Source organism: Cherax quadricarinatus, chromosome 72, assembly GCF_038502225.1.
Source record: "Cherax quadricarinatus isolate ZL_2023a chromosome 72, ASM3850222v1, whole genome shotgun sequence".
NCBI lineage: Eukaryota > Metazoa > Arthropoda > Malacostraca > Decapoda > Parastacidae > Cherax > Cherax quadricarinatus.
This window is the reverse complement of record NC_091363.1, coordinates 5,052,353-5,075,320: the sequence shown is the minus strand read 5'-3', so window position 1 is coordinate 5,075,320 and position 22,968 is coordinate 5,052,353. Positions and strand designations below refer to the sequence as shown.

Here is a 22,968-nt window from a genome sequence, read left to right as displayed (position 1 = left end):
CATCAAGCATTATTGCACATTTAAATGTCTGCTGATTTATCCTGCATTACTCTGCTTCTATTACCATTACAGATTATTTATGTGAATGCCACCAAGGAACACAGTCCCATCAGCTTGGATGATGTTGAGGCGCCTCTAACGGTGAAAATTACATATTCAGTAACTTGGATCTCTACAACGTAAGTAAAAAATTGATGCTTATTGCGCTTCATTTTCTGGGTGATTATGCATTTAAAGTTGCAATGTAAGATGAAGTATACAGTTTAAATTGTAGGAGTACAAAGTGTTAGTGGCATCACAGAGACTGCATGTAGTAGACATGTGTATGCAAGTAATGGAGTGAAAGATGGTGGAATTCTTATTAAAAGTTTACTGCAAGAGTGTGATGATTGAATTTATTGATTTTACCTTTAGTACAGGATTGTTGTATGAATATATATTATTTAAATTTATAGTGATCCTTGGTTTATTTTTTCAATGACATACAATTGAGAATAGAGTATAGTGATATATTAATAAGAGAAATGTTAATATTTCTATATGGTTATTAATGCTTACATTAATTCTTTGAGAGTATGACAGGTAATAAATAAAAACACATGCATGCCTTATTGTGATTATAAAAGGAAAAGTTATTTTGAAAAAGCATTGAAAATTGAGTGCTATGTAGTTAATATCCAATCCTCAAGGCTACCGATAATGTTGGTTACAATGTTTTTACCCCGTTGAATCCTTCAGAGATATTCAGTGTTTTCCCCTACAAATTTCAACATCTTCCAACTGCCTATAAATTATGAGGATTACGTTATGGTTCCCAGAATTAAAAAAATTATGAGTTATGATGACAAGCATTAGATATAGCTTCATTAGTTGATAGGAAGTAAAGAGGAAATATGATAATATGTAAGAGTACAGTGGACCCCCGCATACCGTACGCATCACATAACGTTCAATCCGCATACCGCTCGCTTTTATCGCAAAAATTTTGCCTTGCATACCGCTCAAAAACCCGCTCATCGCTCTTCGTCCGAGACGCGTCCAATGTGCGCCCTTAGCCAGCCTCACATGTGCCGCCGGTGGCATTGTTTACTAGCCAGCCTCCGCTGTAACATCCAAGCATACAATCGGAACATTTCGTATTATTACAGTGTTTTTGGTGATTTTATCTGCAAAATAAGTGACCATGGGCCCCAAGAAAGCTTCTAGTGCCAACCCTACAGCAATAAGGGTGAGAATTACTATAGAGATGAAGAAAAAGATAATTGATAAGTATGAAAGTGGAGTGCGTGTCTCCGAGCTGGCCAGGTTGTATAATAAACCCCAATCAACCATCGCTACTATTGGTGGTACAGCTGCTGCTGCTGTTGTACCACCGTCAGCTGCTGCTGCTGCTGCTGTAGTACCGTCTGCTGCTGCTGTAGTACCGTCTGCTGCTGCTGTAGCATCGTCTGCTGCTGCTGTAGCACTTTCAGCTGCTGCTGCTGTTGTACCACCATCAGCTACTGCTGCTGCTGCTGTAGTACCGTCTGCTGCTGCTGTAGTACCGTCTGCTGCTGCTGTAGCATCGTCTGCTGCTGCTGTAGCATCGTCTGCTGCTGCTGTAGCACTGTCAGCTGCTGCTGCTGCTGTAGCATCGTCTGCTGCTGCTGTAGCATCGTCTGCTGCTGCTGTAGCACTGTCAGCTGCTGCTGCTGCTGTAGCACTGTCAGCTGCTGCTGCTGCTGTAGCACTGTCAGCTGCTGCTGCTGCTGCTGTAGCACCGTTGTTGGTGTGGCTTATTGAGAATACCAAGAAACAATTAACCCCAGAGGATTTGCCACCCAGGATAACCCAAAAAAGTCAGTGTCATCGAAGACTGTCTAACTTATTTCCATTGGGGTCCTTAATCTTGTCTCCCAGGATGCAACCCACACCAGTCGACTAACACCCAGGTGAACAGGGAAAAATGCCTGGAACTAGTGCTCATATTGGTGAATTTAAAGCCAGCAAAGGTTGGTTTGAGAGATTTAAGAATCGTAGTGGCATACACAGTGTGATAAGGCCTGTTCTGGAAGAAAATGCCAAACAGGACCTACAGTACTCAGGAGGAAAAGGCACTCCCAGGACACAGTGTCTCATCAGTCATTGCTGCATCTTCAATAAAGGTAAGTGTCATTTATTCTTCATTTAGTAGAGTAGTACATGCACAATATATATTGTGCATGTACTACTCTACTATTGTGCATGTATCCTTCTCTTTGTGTGTAGGAAAATGTATATTTCATGTGGTAAATTTTTTTTTTCATACTTTTGGGTGTCTTGCAGGGATTAATTTGATTTCCATTATTTCTTATGGGGAAAATTCATTCGCATACCGATCATTTCGCATAACAATGAGCCCTCTTGCACGGATTAAAGTCGCTATGCGGGGGTCCACTGTATAAAAGTATATGAAAGAATAGATAAGGAAGAATCAACACCAAGAGCCTCAGTTGTAAATTAATTGAATGAGATGCAAGGCCAGATAGGAAGTGTTACTGTCATTTGAAATTTTAAGAGATTAGTTTTTAAACTGAGCAACCTTCTCCTGCCAAGACAGGGTGACTCAAAGCATAAAATACATTCACCATTCACTCAAGTCTTCTTTCCAGAAGTCTTCTGACCTGACATTTGGATTACCCTTTGAATGTAAAAAATTATATTAAATGCTGAAGATGGAGCACAAATAGGTACAGTAATTGTGTATTCACACACTAAAGTAACAAAGGCTTAAAAGAGTCATACTGTATTAGATATGGTAGAATCATCAGAGTGGATAAAGAAAATCATTGTGTAAGAAGAAATTTCTTCAGGGTGGGGGTGGTGGGTTAAATTCACTATTAGAGGACATAATGGATGTAAACTCTTATGACGTTCATGAATGCACGTGTAAATACAAGAAACAAAACTCGTGTGAGGTATCATGCTAACTGATTAATGGTTACCATACTAGGTGAGGCTCAGGAACTGGATCTTGCCATACAATGGCCTGTTGAGGTCACTAGTCTATGATTTGAACTTTATCTTTAACCTAAGAACATATGGAGGAACATTGCAGTAGGGCTATTGGCCCATACTAGGCAGGTTCTTGTCAGAACCAACCATTCCAACCCAAAGCTACCCAGGAACTTCGCTTCAGTGCCTCAGGTCCTCATCACACCCAACCCTTCTTTCTTGTATATTTTTCTATCCTATTTTTAAAGCTCCCCAAGGTTTTAGCTTCTCTGACACTACTTGGCAGATTGTTCCATTCATTGACAACTCTGTTTAAAAGCCAGTACTCTATGTCCTTTGTAAATTTAAATTGCTATCTGATTTAAATCTGTTATTTTACCAGTTATTGGGCTGATGCAGTGGCTGTTAACTTGACAGACCTAGCAGTGTACACTTCATCGTCAGCACAACTCAGTCCATGAATGCATCCAGATAGATTTTGACTATTATTTTCTCTTTTAACATGATAATAAGTATTCCTCTACTAGAGTAACCTTATATAGGTTATCTTGGTCTGTTTACCAGGGTCAGTTATGCAGATCGTGGGCACCTGATCCAAGACAACAGTTTCTTCCCCAGAAGCTTAGAGATCCATTGGCTTTCCATTATCAACTCAATGGTTCTTGTTTTCCTCCTCATGGGATTTGTCGTCATAATATTGGTATGACACTTTTTAATGTTGTGAGTTTTAGATTTAAGATTTTTCTTAATGTATTCATATTTAGTCCCTCTAAAGTGGGATATCGTAAGTCAGTTGGAGTTGAGTGTTTGTACCTGTATTATGACAGTCTGGGTACTCCAAATGTCCAAAATTTTATATATATATGTACCCTTTCCATTATTTTCTAGAAGAGGCCACCTAACCTCAGTGGGAGAGAGCTGACGTGTTGAGAGAGAGATGTTTTAAATTATGATTAATCACTCTAATCATATAGGAAAAGCTTGTTTAGCAAAATTTGGCAAAAAGTATAGCAATGGCAAAGTAGGTTAATAGGTGCAGCATGGATCACTGGTAAAAAAATAGAGAGAGAGAGAGTTTTTTTTTTTTTTTTTTCTCTCTCTCTCTCTCTTTTTTCTCTCTTTTTTAACAAGTCGGCCATCTCCCACCAAGGCAGGGTGACCCTAAAAGAAAGAAAATCCCCAAAAAGAAAATGCTTTCATCATCATTCAACACTTTCACCTCACTCACACATAATCACTGTTTTTGCAGAGGTGCTCAGAATACAACAGTTTAGAAGCATATATGTATAAAGATACACAACATATCCCTCCAAACTGCCAATATCCCAAACCCCTCCTTTAAAGTGCAGGCATTGTACTTCCCATTTCCAGGACTCAACTCCGGCTATATAAAAATAACCGGTTTCCCTGAATCCCTTCACTAAATATTACCCTGCTCACACTCCAACGGCTCATCAGGTCCCAAATACCATTCGTCTCCATTCACTCCTATCTAACACGCTCACGCATGCTTGCTGGAAGTCCAAGCCCCTCGCCCACAAAACCTCCTTTATCTCCTCCCTCCAACCTTTTCGAGGACGTCCCCTAACCCCGCCTTCCTTCCCCTACAGAGAGAAATTTAATTGAGACATTTCACCTATAGAACAGGCTTCTTCATTTGGTTCACAGGGCTGCACAACAACTATATACAAGCATGGCAAGGTGAGTGTCCTGGTTAGTAAGGTCATGGATGCAGTGTGAGATAGGGGCACTGTAAGAGAACTATCACTTCTTGTGTGTGCTGGTGCACTGTCGCTGATCAGTTTATTCCAAAGAAGCTGGGCTAAAGGTTGGCTAAACTGAAAGCTTGATTCTATTGCATTATATTTTGTGTGGAATTAGACACTTATGTACAGTTCAGGACGTTTATTAAGGAAAACATATCCTCTAATAAATACCCTGAACTGTTCATAAGTGTATTTTTCCAAATGTTGTCGTTATCACCATACCATTTTTCATTATATTTTGTGTGGAGATCAGAGAGTTTCAGGCATTTTATCATGTTTTGTCCCTTTGATGACCAGCAACGCGTCTTACCAGGACATCAGGTGTGTGGTCTTGTCCCTTATGAATGATACAGGCATCGTTTGTGCTATGTTGTGAGTCCTGCATTCATGTTATGTTCCTGCAGTCTGGTCTGTAGTCTTTGGAATGTCGTCCTCACATATTTGTTGTCACAGTTATTGCATGGTATGAGGTAGACTTGCATTACAGAGGTCTGGGGGGGTTATTTTTAATTTTGGTCAAGTCTGATGGTGTGAGTCTGGCCCTTGGTCGGGCTCTGGGAGTAGAAAGACTCAAAACTCATCAAGGTAAAGGTGCTTGATTGATGTGACAATCATAACACTTACATTGCTCTTGAAGAGGGTGGGTGTGATATAGCTTGCAGTGTGGTCTGTAGGAAGAATGAGTCTTTTAGTCTATGTTCTCTGGTTTTGGTGAGATGTAGATTTTATGTTCTTGGTTCCTGTGGTTACTAATGATGTGTATAAGGAAACTTTAATGTCAAAAAGTTGTCTTTTAGAATCTTTCTTTCAAAAGATGTCTTTCAGAATCTTTCTTTCAGTTTAGCCAAAACTTCAGCTCAATTTCTTTTATAAAAACAGGTCATTGACAGTGATCCAGTGCACACAAGGACTCTTATCTCACACTCCACACACATGGTGACCTTACCAACCCAGCCATTCACCTGTCTGCACTTACATGAATATGTTTTTTGTCTGTCTTTGTGTATTGATTGAACAAGCCTTTTCTATAAGCAAAATGTCCACTTTGCAAATTATGCCTAACTGACACTTACTGGCCAAATGCCGTTTATCTCAAGATCGCTGTTGCTTTTGGAATAAACAAAAATGGTTGGTTAGGGTGCATATTAAATTTTTCCTGTTAAGCTTAAAATACTTATTTACTGTGTCTAGTTATACTCTGTTTATCTGTTAATTGCACTACCATGCAAAAGTTATGATGATTCTCATCTCTTGCTCTAGTTTCTGGGGTAGACTGTAAGGTACACACAGATGACTGTTTTGTTTATACAGTATACGTACGGATGTAGGTGTTAAATATTTATTATTGTTGACAGACAAGAGTGCTAAAGAATGATTTTGCTCGCTACAATGTTGATGACGAAGTACGGGATGAAGTTGACAGTGACGACTATGGATGGAAAATCATTCACACAGATGTGTTTCGGTTCCCCAAGCGCAAGTCTCTCTTTTCTTCCATTTTAGGTAAGATGCAACCTAAAAAATGGCCCATTTTAGTCTTAAATCAGTTGAGTGATTGGGATTTGAATCCTTAGTCCAAGATTGTCAGTCTGTTGCCTTTGTGGGATTTAGTCTCGATCACTCCATTGAATTGTTGCAATTAATTTATTACAATTTTTTAGCATAGGTGTATTAATGTTTAGAAAGCACTACATTTCTTGTACATTTGTCCCTACACATTAACAGGAGTTAAGTTCCTAAAGAGCCTACAAAACTAAAAACTACAAATATTAGTCTGCTAAATTAAATTTGTTTCAGATTTGGGTTCATTTTGTGTTTCAAAGACCACATCTCTCTTATATATCACTAATTTTTTTTATATCTTCATTCAAAGGAATGACCAGAATAGAAAGTGGAGAAAGTCATTGAGCAAAATTTGAACAAAATCTGGTAATTAGCTTTTATTTTATGAGGTGTGAGCCAAGCCTGAAATAATAGGTACCATATTTCCAGAAAACTGATCAGTAAAGTCATTATTGAACTTTGCAAATGAGGAGTCCTAGAAATTTGCAGGGATGACTGTATGTGTTGTGTGTTTCCTGTTTTTTACATTAACTGTCATTGGTGTAAGTATAGTTCGTGTTAATGCAATTTTTTATTTTTCTTCAGGTGTTGGCTGTCAGTTCCTTGCTGTTACAATAGGTATTATTGGAATGGCTCTCTTGGGAATGTTTAATGTTCACCGGCACGGAGCAATGAATAGTGCAGCCATATTTTTGTATGCGCTTGCATCGGTCATTGCTGGATATGTGTCATCATCATACTTCAGAATGATGGGTGGAACCACATGGGTTTCAAATGTCAACCTTACTACAGTTCTCTTTGCAGGTAAATTGTATTTTGCATTCGTTGCTAACCACTACTAAATTTTTGTGTGTGTAAAAGGGTGTACAAAAGATTGGGAGTACTCATATGTGCAATAAAATAAATCAGTTACGTGAACACATTATGTTCTGGTTGCATGGGATTGTTAAATTGGATGAATTTGAAATGCAACACTGTATTTTTGACAGTTTTTTCCTCTCCTTTCTGTATTAGGTAAACTTGGTAAGTGAAATCTGGTACTGTACAATAAAAGATAATAGAAATTTGCTATACAGTGGTACCTTGGGATATGAATTTATTTCGTTCCAGAAGGCTGCTTGAGTGCCGATACCAAATGAATTTGTTCCCATGAGGAATAATGTAAATTAGATTAATCCATTTCAAACCCCCAAAAATACATTTAGAAAAGCACTTACATAAATACACTTACATAATTGTTTGAGTTTTGAACTGTTTGTATCCCGAGGTACTACTGTAATTTGGTTGGGTTGGTCTTTTCTTGCTTGGGAAACTGTGTCCTGACATGGGTCATAGTCATACAATGACCCATTCAAAATTGTTACTCTTTCTTAGGAAGTCTAATAGGGAAGATTTAATTACTCACCTTCATTCATATTTTTAGGTCCATTCTTCTTGATATGGAGTGTGCAGAACACAGTGGCTTGGGCATACCAGTCGACGCAGGCCCTACCCTTCACCACCATTATTCTTCTCTTCCTTGTGTGGCTTTGCAGTTGAGTACTGTGTTACTGTGTCTCATCATGGGCTTTCAATTTACTATTTCTTTAGATTACACTTCAGATTTAGCGTGAGCATTTTGTACAAGATGTTCCCATAAGTAAAACTGAATGAAACAAGAGCTCAGACTTGATATGATCAAACATCTTAATTAGTATAGAAAGACACCCAGTAATAACACTGAAGAAGAAAAGACATTTCTTTAAAAGAGACATTGAGATTAGCTAATATTATATTTCTTCTTTCAACAAACTAGCTGTGTCCCCCCAATATATACAGGAGAAGGGGTTACTAACCCCTTGCTCCCGGCATTTTAGTCTCCTTTTATGACTCCCATGGCTTACAAAGGAATAATTCTGTTCCACTTTCCCATGGAGATAAGAGGAATAAAGAAGAACAAGAACTAGTAAGAAGATAGAAGAAAACCCAGAGGGGTGTGTATATACACCTACCATCTGACTTATGACCTGCTCGACATATGACCACTCGACTTAAGACCATGTTTTTTATGCCAAATTTCTGGGAAATGAACAACTGTTTGTATTGTACACAGTGTTTATCCTAAACCTTACAGTATAAAATACAATACTAACAGCATAAAAAGTAAAGTAAAAAATGAAATACCAAAATAAAACAATAAAATCAAATCATTACAAAAGTGTGATGTTGATATTCAGTAGTAAGGTTCGACTTATGTCCATTTTGACTTACAACCGGTTGGTCAGAAACAAGCTTGGTCGTAAGTCGGATGGTACCTGTATATGCTTGTACATGTATGTGTAGTGTGACCTAAGTGTAAGGAGAAATAGCAAGATGTATCTGAAACCTTATATTTGCATATAAATTTTTCACTCAGAAGCATAATATATGAATGTGTGCATATTTCTAGGGATGAAAGTGTTTCTTCTTTTTATGGTCACCCAGCCTCGGCGGGAAATGGCCGATATATTAATAAAAAATATATAATTCTTTATATTTACACCAGTCTGTATTGTACAGGGATTAACTTGTTCATGACATCTTGTACACTTTTGTTACATCAAGATTAGAATATGTGGCTGTGCTTAATGTCCCACTTCTTAAAAAAAATTAAACTAAAAAGCATGGAAATACCCTAATTAGAACATGCTGGCCATCTCCCACCAAGGCAAGGTGACTCACCCCCCCCCAAAAAAAAAAAAAAAAAAATCCTCACCATTCACACTATAGGTGTCTTTGCATAGGCGCACAGATACGACAGTTTAGATGTCATTATGTAATATTCCATGAAAGTATGCTGCCACTTTTGAGTACTGGCATGTCTGCCCTCTCATTTTATCCATGTACTAATTTGTTACCTGCCAATGAAAAGTAAAGTATTTTTATTTCTGATTTCCTATTAACACACACAATTAGTAATATCTATCTGGCAGCTGTCATTTCATGTTTTTCCATAGAACAAATGTGTGACCTGTCATTTTGAAGCAGCAGTATATTTTATTTCATATTTACATTACATTTACTTCTACTTACACTTAAGTCACACTACACATACATGTACACGTTTATTTATACACACTCATCTGAGTTTTCTTTGATTTTATCTTAATAGTTCTTGGTCTTATTACTTTTCCTTTTATATCCATGGGGAAGTGGAATAAGAATCTTTCCTCCGTAAGCCATGCGTGTTGTAAAAGTCAACTAAAATGCCGGGAACAATGGGCTAGTAACCCCTTTTCCTATAAAGATTACTAAAAAGAATAAGAAGAAGAAAATTGTCAAAGTGGGAAGTCTGAATGTGCGTGGATGTTGTGCAAATGATAAGAAAGAGATGATTGTGGATGTTATGAATGAGAAGAAACTGGATGTCCTGGCTTTAAGTGAAACAAAGCTGAAGGGGGTGGGAGAGTTTCAATGGAGAGGAATAAATGGGATTAGGTCAGGGGTTTCAAATAGAGTTAGAGCTAAAGAAGGAGTAGCAATAATGTTGAAGGATAAGCTATGGCAGGAAAAGAGGGACTACAAATGTATAAATTCATAAGAACATAAGAACATAAGAACGAAGGAACACTGCAGAAGGCCTACTGGCCCATGCGAGGCAGGTCCAAGTCTCCTACCGGCTTAAGCCAATGCACCCAACCTAGTCAGGTCAGGTCACATTGACTTAAGGGAGGAACACGGCAACCGACCTGGTAGCACAAGCTATCAGGTCTAACTCACACCCACCCACATCCACTCATGTATTTATCCAACCTATTTTTAAAGCTACACAATGTTCTGGCCTCTATAACGGTACTTGGGAGTTTGTTCCACTCATCCACAACTCTATTACCAAACCAGTACTTTCCTATATCCTTCCTGAATCTGAATTTTTCCAACTTAAAACCATTGCTGCGAGTCCTGTCTAGGCTAGATATTTTCAGCACACTATTTACATCCCCTTTATTTATTCCTGTCTTCCATTTATACACCTCAATCATATCCCCCCTAATTCTACGTCTTTCTAGAGAGTGCAGATTCAGGGCCCTTAGTCTATCCTCATAGGGAAGGTTTCTGATACGTGGGATCAACTTTGTCATCCTCCTTTGTACATTTTCCAGAGAATTTATATCCATTCTGTAATAAGGTGACCAAAACTGTGCAGCATAATCTAAATGAGGCCTAACCAAGGATGTATAGAGTTGAAGAACAACCTGAGGACTCCTATTATTTATGCTTCTTGATATGAAGCCAAGGATTCTATTAGCTTTATTGCGAACACTTATGCACTGTTGTCTTGGTTTCAGATTACTGCTAACCAGAACTCCTAAATCTTTTTCGCAATCCGTAATATTAAGATCTACATTATTTAGTTTATATGTGGCATGATTATTGTCCTGTCCAACATTTAGAACTTTGCATTTGTCTATATTAAACTGCATCTGCCACTTCTCCGACCACTGCATCAGTCTATTCAAATCTTCCTGGAGTGCTCGAATGTCCTCGTCAGAATGAATTCGACGGCCTATTTTGGTGTCATCGGCAAACTTGCCGATGTCGCTCTTTATGCCCTCATCTATGTCGTTTATGTAGATTGTGAACAGCAGGGGGCCCAACACTGACCCCTGTGGAACACCGCTCGTGACACTTCCCCACTCTGATTTCTCCCCATTTATGCAAACTCTCTGCTGCCTATTTGTCAACCATGCCTCTATCCAGGAAAAAATTTCTCCTCCTATTCCATGTGCTTTAATTTTCCTCAATAGTCTCTGATGTGGGACCCTGTCAAAAGCCTTACTGAAGTCCATATACACAATATCATATTCATTACCATGATCTACCTCCTCAAATACCTTAGTGAAAAAAGTTAATAAATTCGTAAGGCAGGAACGCCCCTTTGTAAAACCATGCTGAGATTCGTTGATTAATTTATGCTTTTCAAGGTGGCTACGAACTGCCTCGGCAATTATTGATTCCATAAATTTTCCCACTATGGAGGTTAGGCTTATTGGTCTATAGTTCGAAGCTAAGGACCTGTCACCTGTTTTGAAAATAGGTATCACATTTGCCATTTTCCACTTATCTGGCACCATGCCAGTTTGTAGTGATATGTTGAAAAGATTAGCCAAAGGTGTGCTAAGCTCCTCTTTACATTCCTTTAGAACCCTTGCATACAGTTCATCAGGGCCTGGGGATTTGTTAGGTTTTAATTTATCTATTTGCCTAAGGACCATGTCACTTGTGACCCTAATAGTACACAGTTTATTATCGTCCTGTTCTACATAATTTATCATTACTGGAATATCGCTGGTATCCTCCTGTGTAAAAACTGAGAGGAAGTATGTGTTAAAAATTCTACACATTTCCTTATCACTGTCAGTGAGCTGACCCGAGGAACTTTTGAGTGGGCCTATCTTGTCCCTGATCTTACTTCTGTATACCTGAAAGAATCCTTTTGGGTTAGTCTTCGATTCTCTTGCAACTTTAACCTCATAATCTCTTTTTGCTTTTCTAATTCCCTTTTTTATTTCTCTCTTTAACTGAATATATCGATTTCTCAATTGCCCCTCTCCTCTTTTGATTTGCCTATATATGCCTCTCTTTTGACCAATCAGATATTTTAATCTATTGTTCATCCATTTAGGATCATTTTTGTTTGATCTGATTTCCCTATTTGGAACATAATTTGACTGAGCAGCTAGAACTATGCCCTGGAAAGCATCATATCGGCAACCATCACCACCTACCTGACCCTTAGTCAGGTCATTCCAGTTCAGCCCACCTAAGTAATTTTTCAGTCCTATGAAATCAGCCAAGCGAAAGTCAGGGACGGAGACTTGATTGCCATTATTAGGGGAATTCCATGATATATTAAAACTGAGTGATTTGTGATCACTTTCCCCAAGCTCATCATTAACCTCAAGATTATTAATTAGTGTTTCCCTACTGGCAAGAACCAAGTCAAGGAGGTTATTTCCCCTAGTTGGCTCTGTCACAAACTGTTTTAAAAAACAATCCTGGATCGTATCAAGAAAGTCACCTGACTCTAAATTTCCTGTCAAATTGCTCCAGTCAATCTGTCTATAGTTGAAATCTCCCATTAGCACAACATTTTCGTATGTAGATGCCTTACGAATTTCGTCCCATAGAAGTTTACTGCACTCCCTATCAAGATTTGGGGCCCTGTAAATCACACCCAAAATTAGTTTTTCTCGGCCCTCGAGAAGCTGTAACCAAACAGATTCAGTGGCTGACGCTTCTAATTTAATATCTTGTCTAACACAACAATTTAAATTGTCTCTGACATACATCGCTACTCCACCACCTTTCCTGTTGACCCTGTCAGTGTGGAATAATTTATAGCCTTGTATGTGACATTCAGAGGGCATCTCTCTATCTTTCAGATTGAGCCAGGTCTCTGTTATAGCAATAATATCTATGTCTCCTGCACTTGCAATTAATCTTAGCTCATCTATCTTATTTCTTACACTCCTGCTATTAGTATAGTAAACCTTAAGGGAGCTAGTCCCTTGCTGCCCTCTGCTGTCCCCCTTTGTTTGCTGACCTGATCTATTGTCTTTATTTATAACTTCATGCTGAATGCCTTTTATACATTTACTGTTTCCAACCCAAGTGTTGCAGCCTGCTTGTTTCCCACACACACCCATACCTCTATCTTCCATCAGTTTAAAATCATAGGCATTTCACCAATGGCCTTCTCAATCGAGTCTGCAAGTGCTACCACCCCAGCCCCAGAGAGATGTACCCCATCCCTTGCATACATATCATGTTTGCCATAAAAGTTGTTCCAGTTGTCAATGAATGGGATTGCATGTTCCTTGCAGTATCTGTCTAGCCAGCAATTTACACCAATTGCCCTAGACAACCATTCATTTCCTACTCCCCTTCTAGGCAAGATGCTACATATGATTGGGATCCCTCCCTTAGACTTAATGAAATCAATAGCTGACCTGTACTTATCTAGCAGCTCTTCTCTCCTACCCTTCCCAATATCATTTCCACCAGCACTGAGACAGATAATGGGCTTGCTCCCATTACCTGACATGATATTATCCAGCCTGTTGACAATGTCCCCAACACCAGCTCCAGGGAAGCACACTCTATCTCTCATCTTCTTATTCCTATTACAAAAAGCACGGTCAATGTATCTTACCTGAGAGTCACCAACCACAAGAATGCGCTTACCTCCATTAGCAGGGGCAGTAGTACCCTTACCTTCACTGGCCACTGAAGTACATTCATCCTGAAGAACAGAGAAGCGATTTCCTACCTTCAGATCTTCACTCTTAACTTTCCTTACTCTGATGCGCCTTCCATTACTGTGAACTACTCGCCACTTGTAGCAGGTGCTGGGCTGCACCTCACTGCTGGTAGCCGTTGCTGCCACCCCAACTACAGCCTCCTCACAGTGAGAGACAGACTGCACCTCGCTGCTAGAAGCCTCATTCCCCACAACTCCAGCCACCTCACACTCTCTCCCAGACCCATTGAGGTGGACCTTCAGCCTCCTAATCTCCTGGAGAAGCAAGACCTCCTCCTTCAACTCTCCAACCCCAATTTTTAAAACACTGCAGAAGCAAGCCATGCTTTGTAACCGTCCACACTAATCCCCAAGGCAGCTCAGGGTCTGTGACCTCACGTGACGACTGACCACTGAGTACTGACGACTGACCACTGAGTACTCAAGGATTATGTGGAGTAAAATAAAGATTGGATGTGAAAAGTGGGTTATAGTAAGCGTGTATGCACCTGGAGAAGAAAGAAGTGTAGAGGAGAGAGAGAGATTCTGGGAAATGTTGAGTGAATGCGTGGGGAGTTTTGAATCAAGTGTGAGAGTAATGGTGGTTGGGGATTTCAATGCTAAAGTGGGTAAAAATGTTATGGAGGGAGTAGTAGGTAATTTTGGGGTGCCAGGGGTAAATGTAAATAGGGAGCCTTTAATTGAGCTATGTGTAGAAAGAAATTTGGTAATAAGTAATACATATTTTATGAAAAAGAGGATAAATAAATATACAAGGTATGATGTAGCACGTAATGAAAGTAGTTTGTTAGATTATGTATTGGTGGATAAAAGGTTGATGGGTAGGCTCCAGGATGTACATGTTTATAGAGGGGCAACTGATATATCGGATCATTATTTAGTTGTAGCTACAGTTAGAGTAAGAGGTAGATGGGAAAAGAGGAAGGTGGCAACAACAAGTAAGAGGGAGGTGAAAGTGTATAAACTAAGGGAGGAGGAAGTTCGGGCGAGATATAAGCGACTATTGGCAGAAAGGTGGGCTAGTACAAAGATGAGTAGTGGGGGGGTTGAAGAGGGTTGGAATAGTTTAAAAAATGCAGTATTAGAATGTGGGGCAGAAGTTTGTGGTTATAGGAGGGTGGGGGCAGGAGGAAAGAGGTGTGATTGGTGGAATGATGAAGTAAAGGGTGTGATAAAAGAGAAAAAGGTAGCTTACGAGAGGTTTTTACAAAGAAGAGCAGAGTATATGGAGAGTAAAAGAAAGGTGAAGAGAGTGGTGAGAGAGTGCAAAAGGAGAGCAGATGAAAGAGTGGGAGAGGCACTGTCAAGAAATTTTTATGAAAATAAGAAAAAATTTTGGAGTGAGTTAAACAAGTTAAGAAAGCCTAGGGAAAGTATGGATTTGTCAGTTAAAAACAGAGTAGGGGAGTTAGTAGATGGGGAGAGGGAGGTATTAGGTAGATGGCGAGAATATTTTGAGGAACTTTTAAATGTTAAGGAAGAAAGGGAGGCGGTAATTTCATGCACTGGCCAGGGAGGTATACCATCTTTTAGGAGTGAAGAAGAGCAGAATGTAAGTGTGGTGGAGGTACGTGAGGCATTACGTAGAATGAAAGGGGGTAAAGCAGCTGGAACTGATGGGATCATGACAGAAATGTTAAAAGCAGGGGGGGATATAGTGTTGGAGTGGTTGGTACTTTTGTTTAATAAATGTATGAAAGAGGGGAAGGTACCTAGGGATTGGCGGAGAGCATGTATAGTCCCTTTATATAAAGGGAAAGGGGACAAAAGAGATTGTAAAAATTATAGAGGAATAAGTTTACTGAGTATACCAGGAAAAGTATGCGGTAGGGTTATAATTGAAAGAATTAGAGGTAAGACAGAATGTAGAATTGCAGACGAGCAAGGAGGCTTCAGAGTGGGTAGGGGATGTGTAGATCAAGTGTTTACATTGAAACATATATGTGAACAGTATTTAGATAAAGGTAGGGAAGTTTTTATTGCATTTATGGATTTAGAAAAGGCATATGATAGAGTGGATAGAGGAGCAATGTGGCAGATGTTGCAAGTATATGGAATAGGTGGTAAGTTACTAAATGCTGTAAAGAGCTTTTATGAGGATAGTGAGGCTCAGGTTAGGGTGTGTAGAAGAGAGGGAGAATACTTCCCGGTAAAAGTAGGTCTTAGACAGGGATGTGTAATGTCACCATGGTTGTTTAATATATTTATAGATGGGGTTGTAAAAGAAGTAAATGCTAGGGTGTTCGGGAGAGGGGTGGGATTAAATTATGGGGAATCAAATTCAAAATGGGAATTGACACAGTTACTTTTTGCTGATGATACTGTGCTTATGGGAGATTCTAAAGAAAAATTGCAAAGGTTAGTGGATGAGTTTGGGAGTGTGTGTAAAGGTAGAAAGTTGAAAGTGAACATAGAAAAGAGTAAGGTGATGAGGGTATCAAATGATTTAGATAAAGAAAAATTGGATATCAAATTGGGGAGGAGGAGTATGGAAGAAGTGAATGTTTTCAGATACTTGGGAGTTGACGTGTCGGCGGATGGATTTATGAAGGATGAGGTTAATCATAGAATTGATGAGGGAAAAAAGGTGAGTGGTGCGTTGAGGTATATGTGGAGTCAAAAAACGTTATCTATGGAGGCAAAGAAGGGAATGTATGAAAGTATAGTAGTACCAACACTCTTATATGGATGTGAAGCTTGGGTGGTAAATGCAGCAGCGAGGAGACGGTTGGAGGCAGTGGAGATGTCCTGTCTAAGGGCAATGTGTGGTGTAAATATTATGCAGAAAATTCGGAGTGTGGAAATTAGGAGAAGGTGTGGAGTTAATAAAAGCATTAGTCAGAGGGCAGAAGAGGGGTTGTTGAGGTGGTTTGGTCATTTAGAGAGAATGGATCAAAGTAGAATGACATGGAAAGCATATAAATCTATAGGGGAAGGAAAGAGGGGTAGGGGTCGTCCTCGAAAGGGTTGGAAAGAGGGGGTAAAGGAGGTTTTGTGGGTGAGGGGCTTGGACTTCCAGCAAGCGTGCGTGAGCGTGTTAGATAGGAGTGAATGGAGACGAATGATACTTGGGACCTGACGATCTGTTGGAATGTGAGCAGGGTAATATTTAGTGAAGGGATTCAGGGAAACCGGTTATTTTCATATAGTTGGACTTGAGTCCTGGAAATGGGAAGTACAATGCCTGCACTTTAAAGGAGGGATTTGGGATATTGGCAGTTTGGAGGGATATGTTGTGTATCTCTATACATATATGCTTCTAAACTGTTGTATTCTGAGCACCTCTGCAAAAGCAGTGATAATGTGTGAGTGTGGTGAAAGTGTTGAATGATGATGAAAGTATTTTCTTTTTGGGGATTTTCTTTCTTTTTTTTTTTGGGTCACCCTGCCTCGGTGGGAGACGGCCGACTTGTTGAAAAAAAAAAAAAAAAATTTACATTAGGTCCTAGGTAGTAGGTTGGTAGACAGCAACCGCCCAGGGAGGTACTACTGTCCTGCCAAGTGAGTGTAAAACGAAAGCCTGTAATTGTTTTACATGATGGTAGGATTGCTGGTGTCCTTTTTTCTGTCTCATGAACATGCAAAATTTCAGGTACGTCTTGCTACTTCTACTTACACTCAGGTCACACTACACATACATGTACAAGCGTATATATACATACCCCTCTGGGTTTTCTTCTATTTTCTTTCTAGTTCTTGTTTATTTCCTCTTATCTCCATGGGGAAGTGGAACAGAATTCTTCCTCCGTAGGCCATGCGTGTTGTAAGAGGTGACTAAAATGCCGGGAGCAAGGGGCTAGTAACCCCTTCTCCTGTATATATTACTAAATTTGAAAGGAAAAACTTTGTTTTTTTCTTTTGGGCCACCCCGCCTCGGTGGGATACGGCCGGTGTGTTGAAAGAAAGAAGAAGATTTACATTAGGTTTCTGTCTCATAAACATGCAAGATTTCAGGTACATCTTGCTACTTCTACTTCTACTTAGGTCACACTACACATGCATGTACAAGCGTATATATACACACCCCTCTGGGTTTTCTTTTATTTTCTTATTAGTTCTTGTTCTTGTTTATTTCCTCTTATCTCCATGGGGAAGTGGAACAGAATTATTCCTCCATAAGCCATGCGTGTCGTAAGAGGCGACTAAAATGCCGGGAGAAAGGGGCTAGTAACCCCTTTTCCTGTATACATTACTAGAGCTAAAAAGAGAAACTTTTGTTTTTCTTTTTGGGCCACCCTGCTTCAGTGGGATATGGCCAGTTTGTTGAAAAAAGAAAGATTTACATTAGGGAATGAACATTAATTAGTTTTTGACTGAACAAAATGTATGCTTTGATTTTCATTAATTTTAGCCAAATTCTAAATTTTTATGCTAAAATATTCTTAATAAAAAGAGGTAAAGGACCCCAATGGAAATAAGTCACTCTGTCTGACTGTTTTGGGTTATTCTAGGTTCTCTACACATATGCTGCTATGTATGATAATCTATGTAACTGTGTTTGTGTATACCTGAATAAACTTACTTGCTTATAAAATTTCAACTTGAATTATATATTTTGGAATATTTAGTTATTGCTGTTACTTTCTTTTACGGAAAAGTGAACATAAGTAGTTTTACCTTTATTCATTTGATTTGATTTAGAGTATTCTTCAATTCTATATTTTTTTTCAGTTGGGTATCCCCTGACAGTATTTGGAGGTATCATAGGCAAAAATGGTGTGACAGAGTTCAACTTTCCTTGTCGCACCAAGAACATTGCACGTGAAATCCCTCCTGTTCCGTGGTACCGCTCCCACTGGGCACATTTTGCTGTTGGTGGATTTCTACCATTTAGGTAAACTCTTTAAGTAGTCCTTTCTGTGAAACAAAATGTTGGTTTACTGTCAGTCTGTTGTAGTGTGTATGATAGCTCTTACTCTCAAGGAAGTTTGTGTTATTATTCATTTCCTAAAGGCTATCATAATTATGGGTTTTATGGAGGATGTAACTAACCCCCAGATTAGTGCTAAATATAATCTTTCTTAATTTAAAAAATTGCATTGTGTGCTGTTCATAATTCATCATCTGTATTCTGTAGCCCTTTAGATGCTATTCATTCATTAAGAATTCATTGAGTTCATCAACCTTGAACAAATACAGGTAAATTTTAATGAAGCTCATTATATAGCTCAGTCTCAGTAATACACAAGTGCTGGAATAATTTTGGTATGAATTACTGTTGCATTGTAATACACTGCTATAGTCTTCTACAGTTTATAAACATGTGGTTAACACTATTTTTTTTTTTTTTTGAACCATAGTGCTATCAGTGTGGAAATGTACTACATTTTCTCAACCCTGTGGGGCCGTGAGCAGTATACACTCTATGGTATACTGGGTGTTGTTTTTGTTATCTTGCTGAGTGTCACTGCATGTGTCTCCATTGCTCTGACATACTTCCAGTTGGCAGCAGAAGACTACAGGTGGTGGTGGAGATCAGTCTTCAGTGCTGGGTAAGACATCTGTATTCAAGAAATGTGGGTAGTAAATTTATGGTTGATGGCTGTACATTAGCTTACTGATGTGGCTATCGACCAGGAGGCTTAGTGAGCCCTGAAAGACTTGCAATTTAGGCAGGCAGACTGCTGCACTCCAAATGTAAAGATGGCCTGCACAAATATAAAAAATTATTTTACAGTAGGACCCCTGTATCTGTGGTCTGGTATCTGAGGTTTCAGTTATCCGCAGTTTACTGTGGCCTGAAAATAACCCCTTAATTTTGCTTAATAATGGCCTCAGAGTGCAACACTAATGATGGTGGAAGTTCTTCAAAGCCTAAGAGAAGCCGTAAAGTGCTTCATATCAGTGAAGAAGTGATAATTTTCCACTTACTGTGGGCATAATTTATCAGTTAAACTTTAAAATAGGTATGTATAGGACATATATATACAGTGGACCCTCGAGTAATGCCTTTAATCCGTTCCAGAGAGCTAGCCTTTAGCCGATTTAGCCTTTAGCCGAATTAATTTTCCCCATAAGAAATATGTAATGGAAATTCAATTAATCCATTTCAGACAGCCAAAAGTATAAACAAAAAATATTTTTTGAAAGATTAAATATAAATATACATACAGAATACATATTTTATGAAAAAGAGGATAAATAAATATACAAGGTATGATGTAACACGTAATGAAAGTAGTTTGTTAGATTATGTATTGGTGGATAAAAGGTTAATGGGTAGGCTCCAGGAGGTACATGTTTATAGAAGGGCAACTGATATATAGGATCATTATTTAGTTGTAGCTACAGTTAGAGTAAGAGGTAGATGGGACAAGAGGAAGGTGACATCAACAAGTAGGAGGGAAGTGAAAGTGTATAAACTAAGGGAGGAGGAAGTTCGGGTGAGATATAAGCGACTATTGGCAGAAAGGTGGGCTAGTGCAAAGATGAGTAGTGGGGGGGGGGGGGTTGAAGAGGGTTGGATGAGTTTTAAAAATGCAGTATTAGAATGTGGGGCAAAAGTTTGTGGTTATAGGAGGGTTGGGGCAGGAGGAAAGAGGAGTGACTGGTGGAATGATGAAGTAAAGGGTGTGATAAAAGAGAAAAAGTTAGCTTATGAGAGGTTTTTACAAAGCAGAAGTTTTATAAGAAGAGCAGAGTATATGGAGAGTAAAAGAAAGGTGAAGAGAGTGGTGAGAGAGTGCAAAAGGAGACCAGATGATAGAGTGGGAGAGGCACTGTCAAGAAATTTTAATGAAAATAAGAAAAAATTTTGAAGTGAGTTAAACAAGTTAAGAAAGCCTAGGGAAAGTATGGATTTGTCAGTTAAAAACAGAGTAGGGGAGTTAGTAGATAGGAGAGGGAGGTATTAGGTAGATGGCGAGAATATTTTGAGGAACTTTTAAATGTTGAGGAAGAAAGGGAGGCGGTAATTTCATGCACTGGCCAGGGAGGTATACCATCTTTTAGGAGTGAAGAAGAGCAGAAGGTAAGTGTGGGGGAGGTACATGAGGCATTACATAGAACGAAAGGGGGTAAAGCAGCTGAAACTGATGGGATCATGACAGAAATGTTAAAAGCAGGGGGGATATAGTGTTGGAGTGGTTGGTACTTTTGTTTAATAAATGTATGAAAGAGGGGAAGGTACCTAGGGATTGGCGGAGAGCATGTATAGTCCCTTTATATAAAGGGAAGGGGGACAAAAGAGATTGTAAAAATTATAGAGGAATAAGTTTATTGAGTATACCAGGAAAAGTGTACGGTAGGGTTATTATTGAAAGAATTAGAGGTAAGACAGAATGTAGGATTGTGGATGAGCAAGGAGGTTTCAGAGTGGGTAGGGGATGTGTAGATCAAGTGTTTACATTGAAGCATATATGTGAACAGTATTTAGATAAAGGTAGGGAAGTTTTTATTGCATTTATAGATTTAGAAAAGGCATATGATAGAGTGGATAGGGGAGCAATGTAGCAGATGTTGCAAGTATATGGAATAGGTGGTAAGTTACTAAATGCTGTAAAGAGTTTTTATGAGGATAGTGAGGCTCAGGTTACGGTGTGTAGAAGAGAGGGAGACTACTTCCCGGTAAAAGTAGGCCTTAGACAGGGATGTGTTATGTCACCATGGTTGTTTAATATATTTATAGATGGGGTCATAAAAGAAGTAAATGCTAGGGTGTTCGGGAGAGGGGTGGGATTAAATTATGGGGAATCAAATACAAAATGGGAATTGACACAGTTACTTTTTGCTGATGATACTGTGCTTATGGGAGATTCTAAAGAAAAATTGCAAAGGTTAGTGGATGAGTTTGGGAGTGTGTGTAAAGGTAGAAAGTTGAAAGTGAACATAGAAAAGAGTAAAGTGATGAGGGTATCAAATTATTTAGATAAAGAAAAATTGGATATCAAATTGGAGAGGAGGAGTATGGAAGAAGTGAATGTTTTCAGATACTTGGGAGTTGACGTGTCGGCGGATGGATTTACGAAGGATGAGGTTAATCATAGAATTGATGAAGGAAAAAAGGTGAGTGGTGCGTTGAGGTATATGTGGAGTCAAAAAGCGTTATCTATGTAGGCAAAGAAGGGAATGTATGAAAGTATAGTAGTATCAACACTCTTATATGGGTGTGAAGCTTGGGTTGTGAATGCAGCAGCAAGGAGGCAGTTGGAGGCAGTGGAGATGTCCTGTCTAAGGGCAATGTGTGGTGTAAATATTATGCAGAAAATTCAGAGTGTGGAAATTAGGAGAAGGTGTGGAGTTAATAAAAGTATTAGTCAGAGGGCAGAAGAGGGGTTGTTGAGGTGGTTTGGTCATTTAGAGAGAATGGATCAAAGTAGAATGACATGGAGAGCATTTAAATCTGTAGGAGAAGGAAGGCAGGGTAGGGGTTGTCCTCGAAAAGGTTGGAAGGAAGGGGTAAGGGAGGTTTTGTGGGCGAGGGGCTTGGACTTCCAGCAGGCGTGCATGAGCTTGTTCAATAGGAGTGAAAGGAGACGAATGGTGTTTGGGACCTGACGATCTGTTGGAGTGTGAGCAGGGTAATATTTAGTGAAGGGATTCAGGGAAACTGGTTATTTTTATATAGCCGGACTAGAGTCCTGGAAATGGGAAGTACAATGCCTGCACTCTAAAGGAGGGGTTTTGGGATATTAGCAGTTTGGAGGGATATGTTGTGCATCTTTATACGTATATGCTTCTAAACTGTTGTGTTATGAGCACCTCTGCAAAAACAGTGATTATGTGTGAGTGAGGTGAAAGTGTTGAATGATGAAAGTATTTTCTTTTTTGGGATTTTCTTTCTTTTTGGGTCACCCTGCCTCGGTGGGAGACGACTGACTTGTTGAAAAAAAAAAAAAAACTATGATAACCCAAAAAAGTCAGTGACTTACATATTTCCATTGGGGTCCTTTTATATTTACACTTATATTTACTTTTATACTTACACTTTTATATTTGCACTTACCTTGGAGATGTTAGTTTAATTAGTTAGTTTGATGGAGATGCTGGCAGAGGTTTAGAGTGGTGGAAGATACGTAGCAGGGCGGTGTATGTTCAGCGGCCCAGTGCACATTCAACAACATTGGAGAGTTACTTTCATGTTGTTTTTCTATCGCTTACTCGCTCAACTTACTTGCTACACTGTTAATTGTACACTTTATCGCTGGCTGGCACTATAGCCTTTATCGATACCTGCTGCTTTAGTTTCGTACATATCGTAGAATCACTGAATCGCTGCAGAAGGCACGTTCTCCTCTCTCTCTTCCTCCTCCACTTTGGTACTTTGCTACAAGCTTTTTCTTGAATTTTATTGTGTTTCTTTCCTTCTTTATCACAGGGCTAGCACTAGAAGCTTTCTTTGGGCCCATGGTGGCTTACTTAGCAGTTACAAGCACTAAAAACTATGGA

At 39.2% G+C, this 22,968-nt stretch overlaps 1 protein-coding gene across 1 annotated transcript in view; it reads left to right on the top strand.

Annotated features, from left to right (window-relative positions):
• The window catches only part of LOC128701348 (transmembrane 9 superfamily member 1), a 31,585-nt gene that overhangs the window by 6,261 nt on the left and 2,356 nt on the right, over positions 1–22,968 (top strand). The window contains exons 5-11 of the mRNA XM_053795028.2: positions 73–179; positions 3,538–3,673; positions 6,095–6,242; positions 6,888–7,106; positions 7,726–7,836; positions 18,253–18,415; positions 18,882–19,073. Coding sequence (XP_053651003.2) covers positions 73–179; positions 3,538–3,673; positions 6,095–6,242; positions 6,888–7,106; positions 7,726–7,836; positions 18,253–18,415; positions 18,882–19,073 — 1,076 coding nt within the window. The remainder of the gene's footprint in view (positions 1–72; positions 180–3,537; positions 3,674–6,094; positions 6,243–6,887; positions 7,107–7,725; positions 7,837–18,252; positions 18,416–18,881; positions 19,074–22,968) is intronic.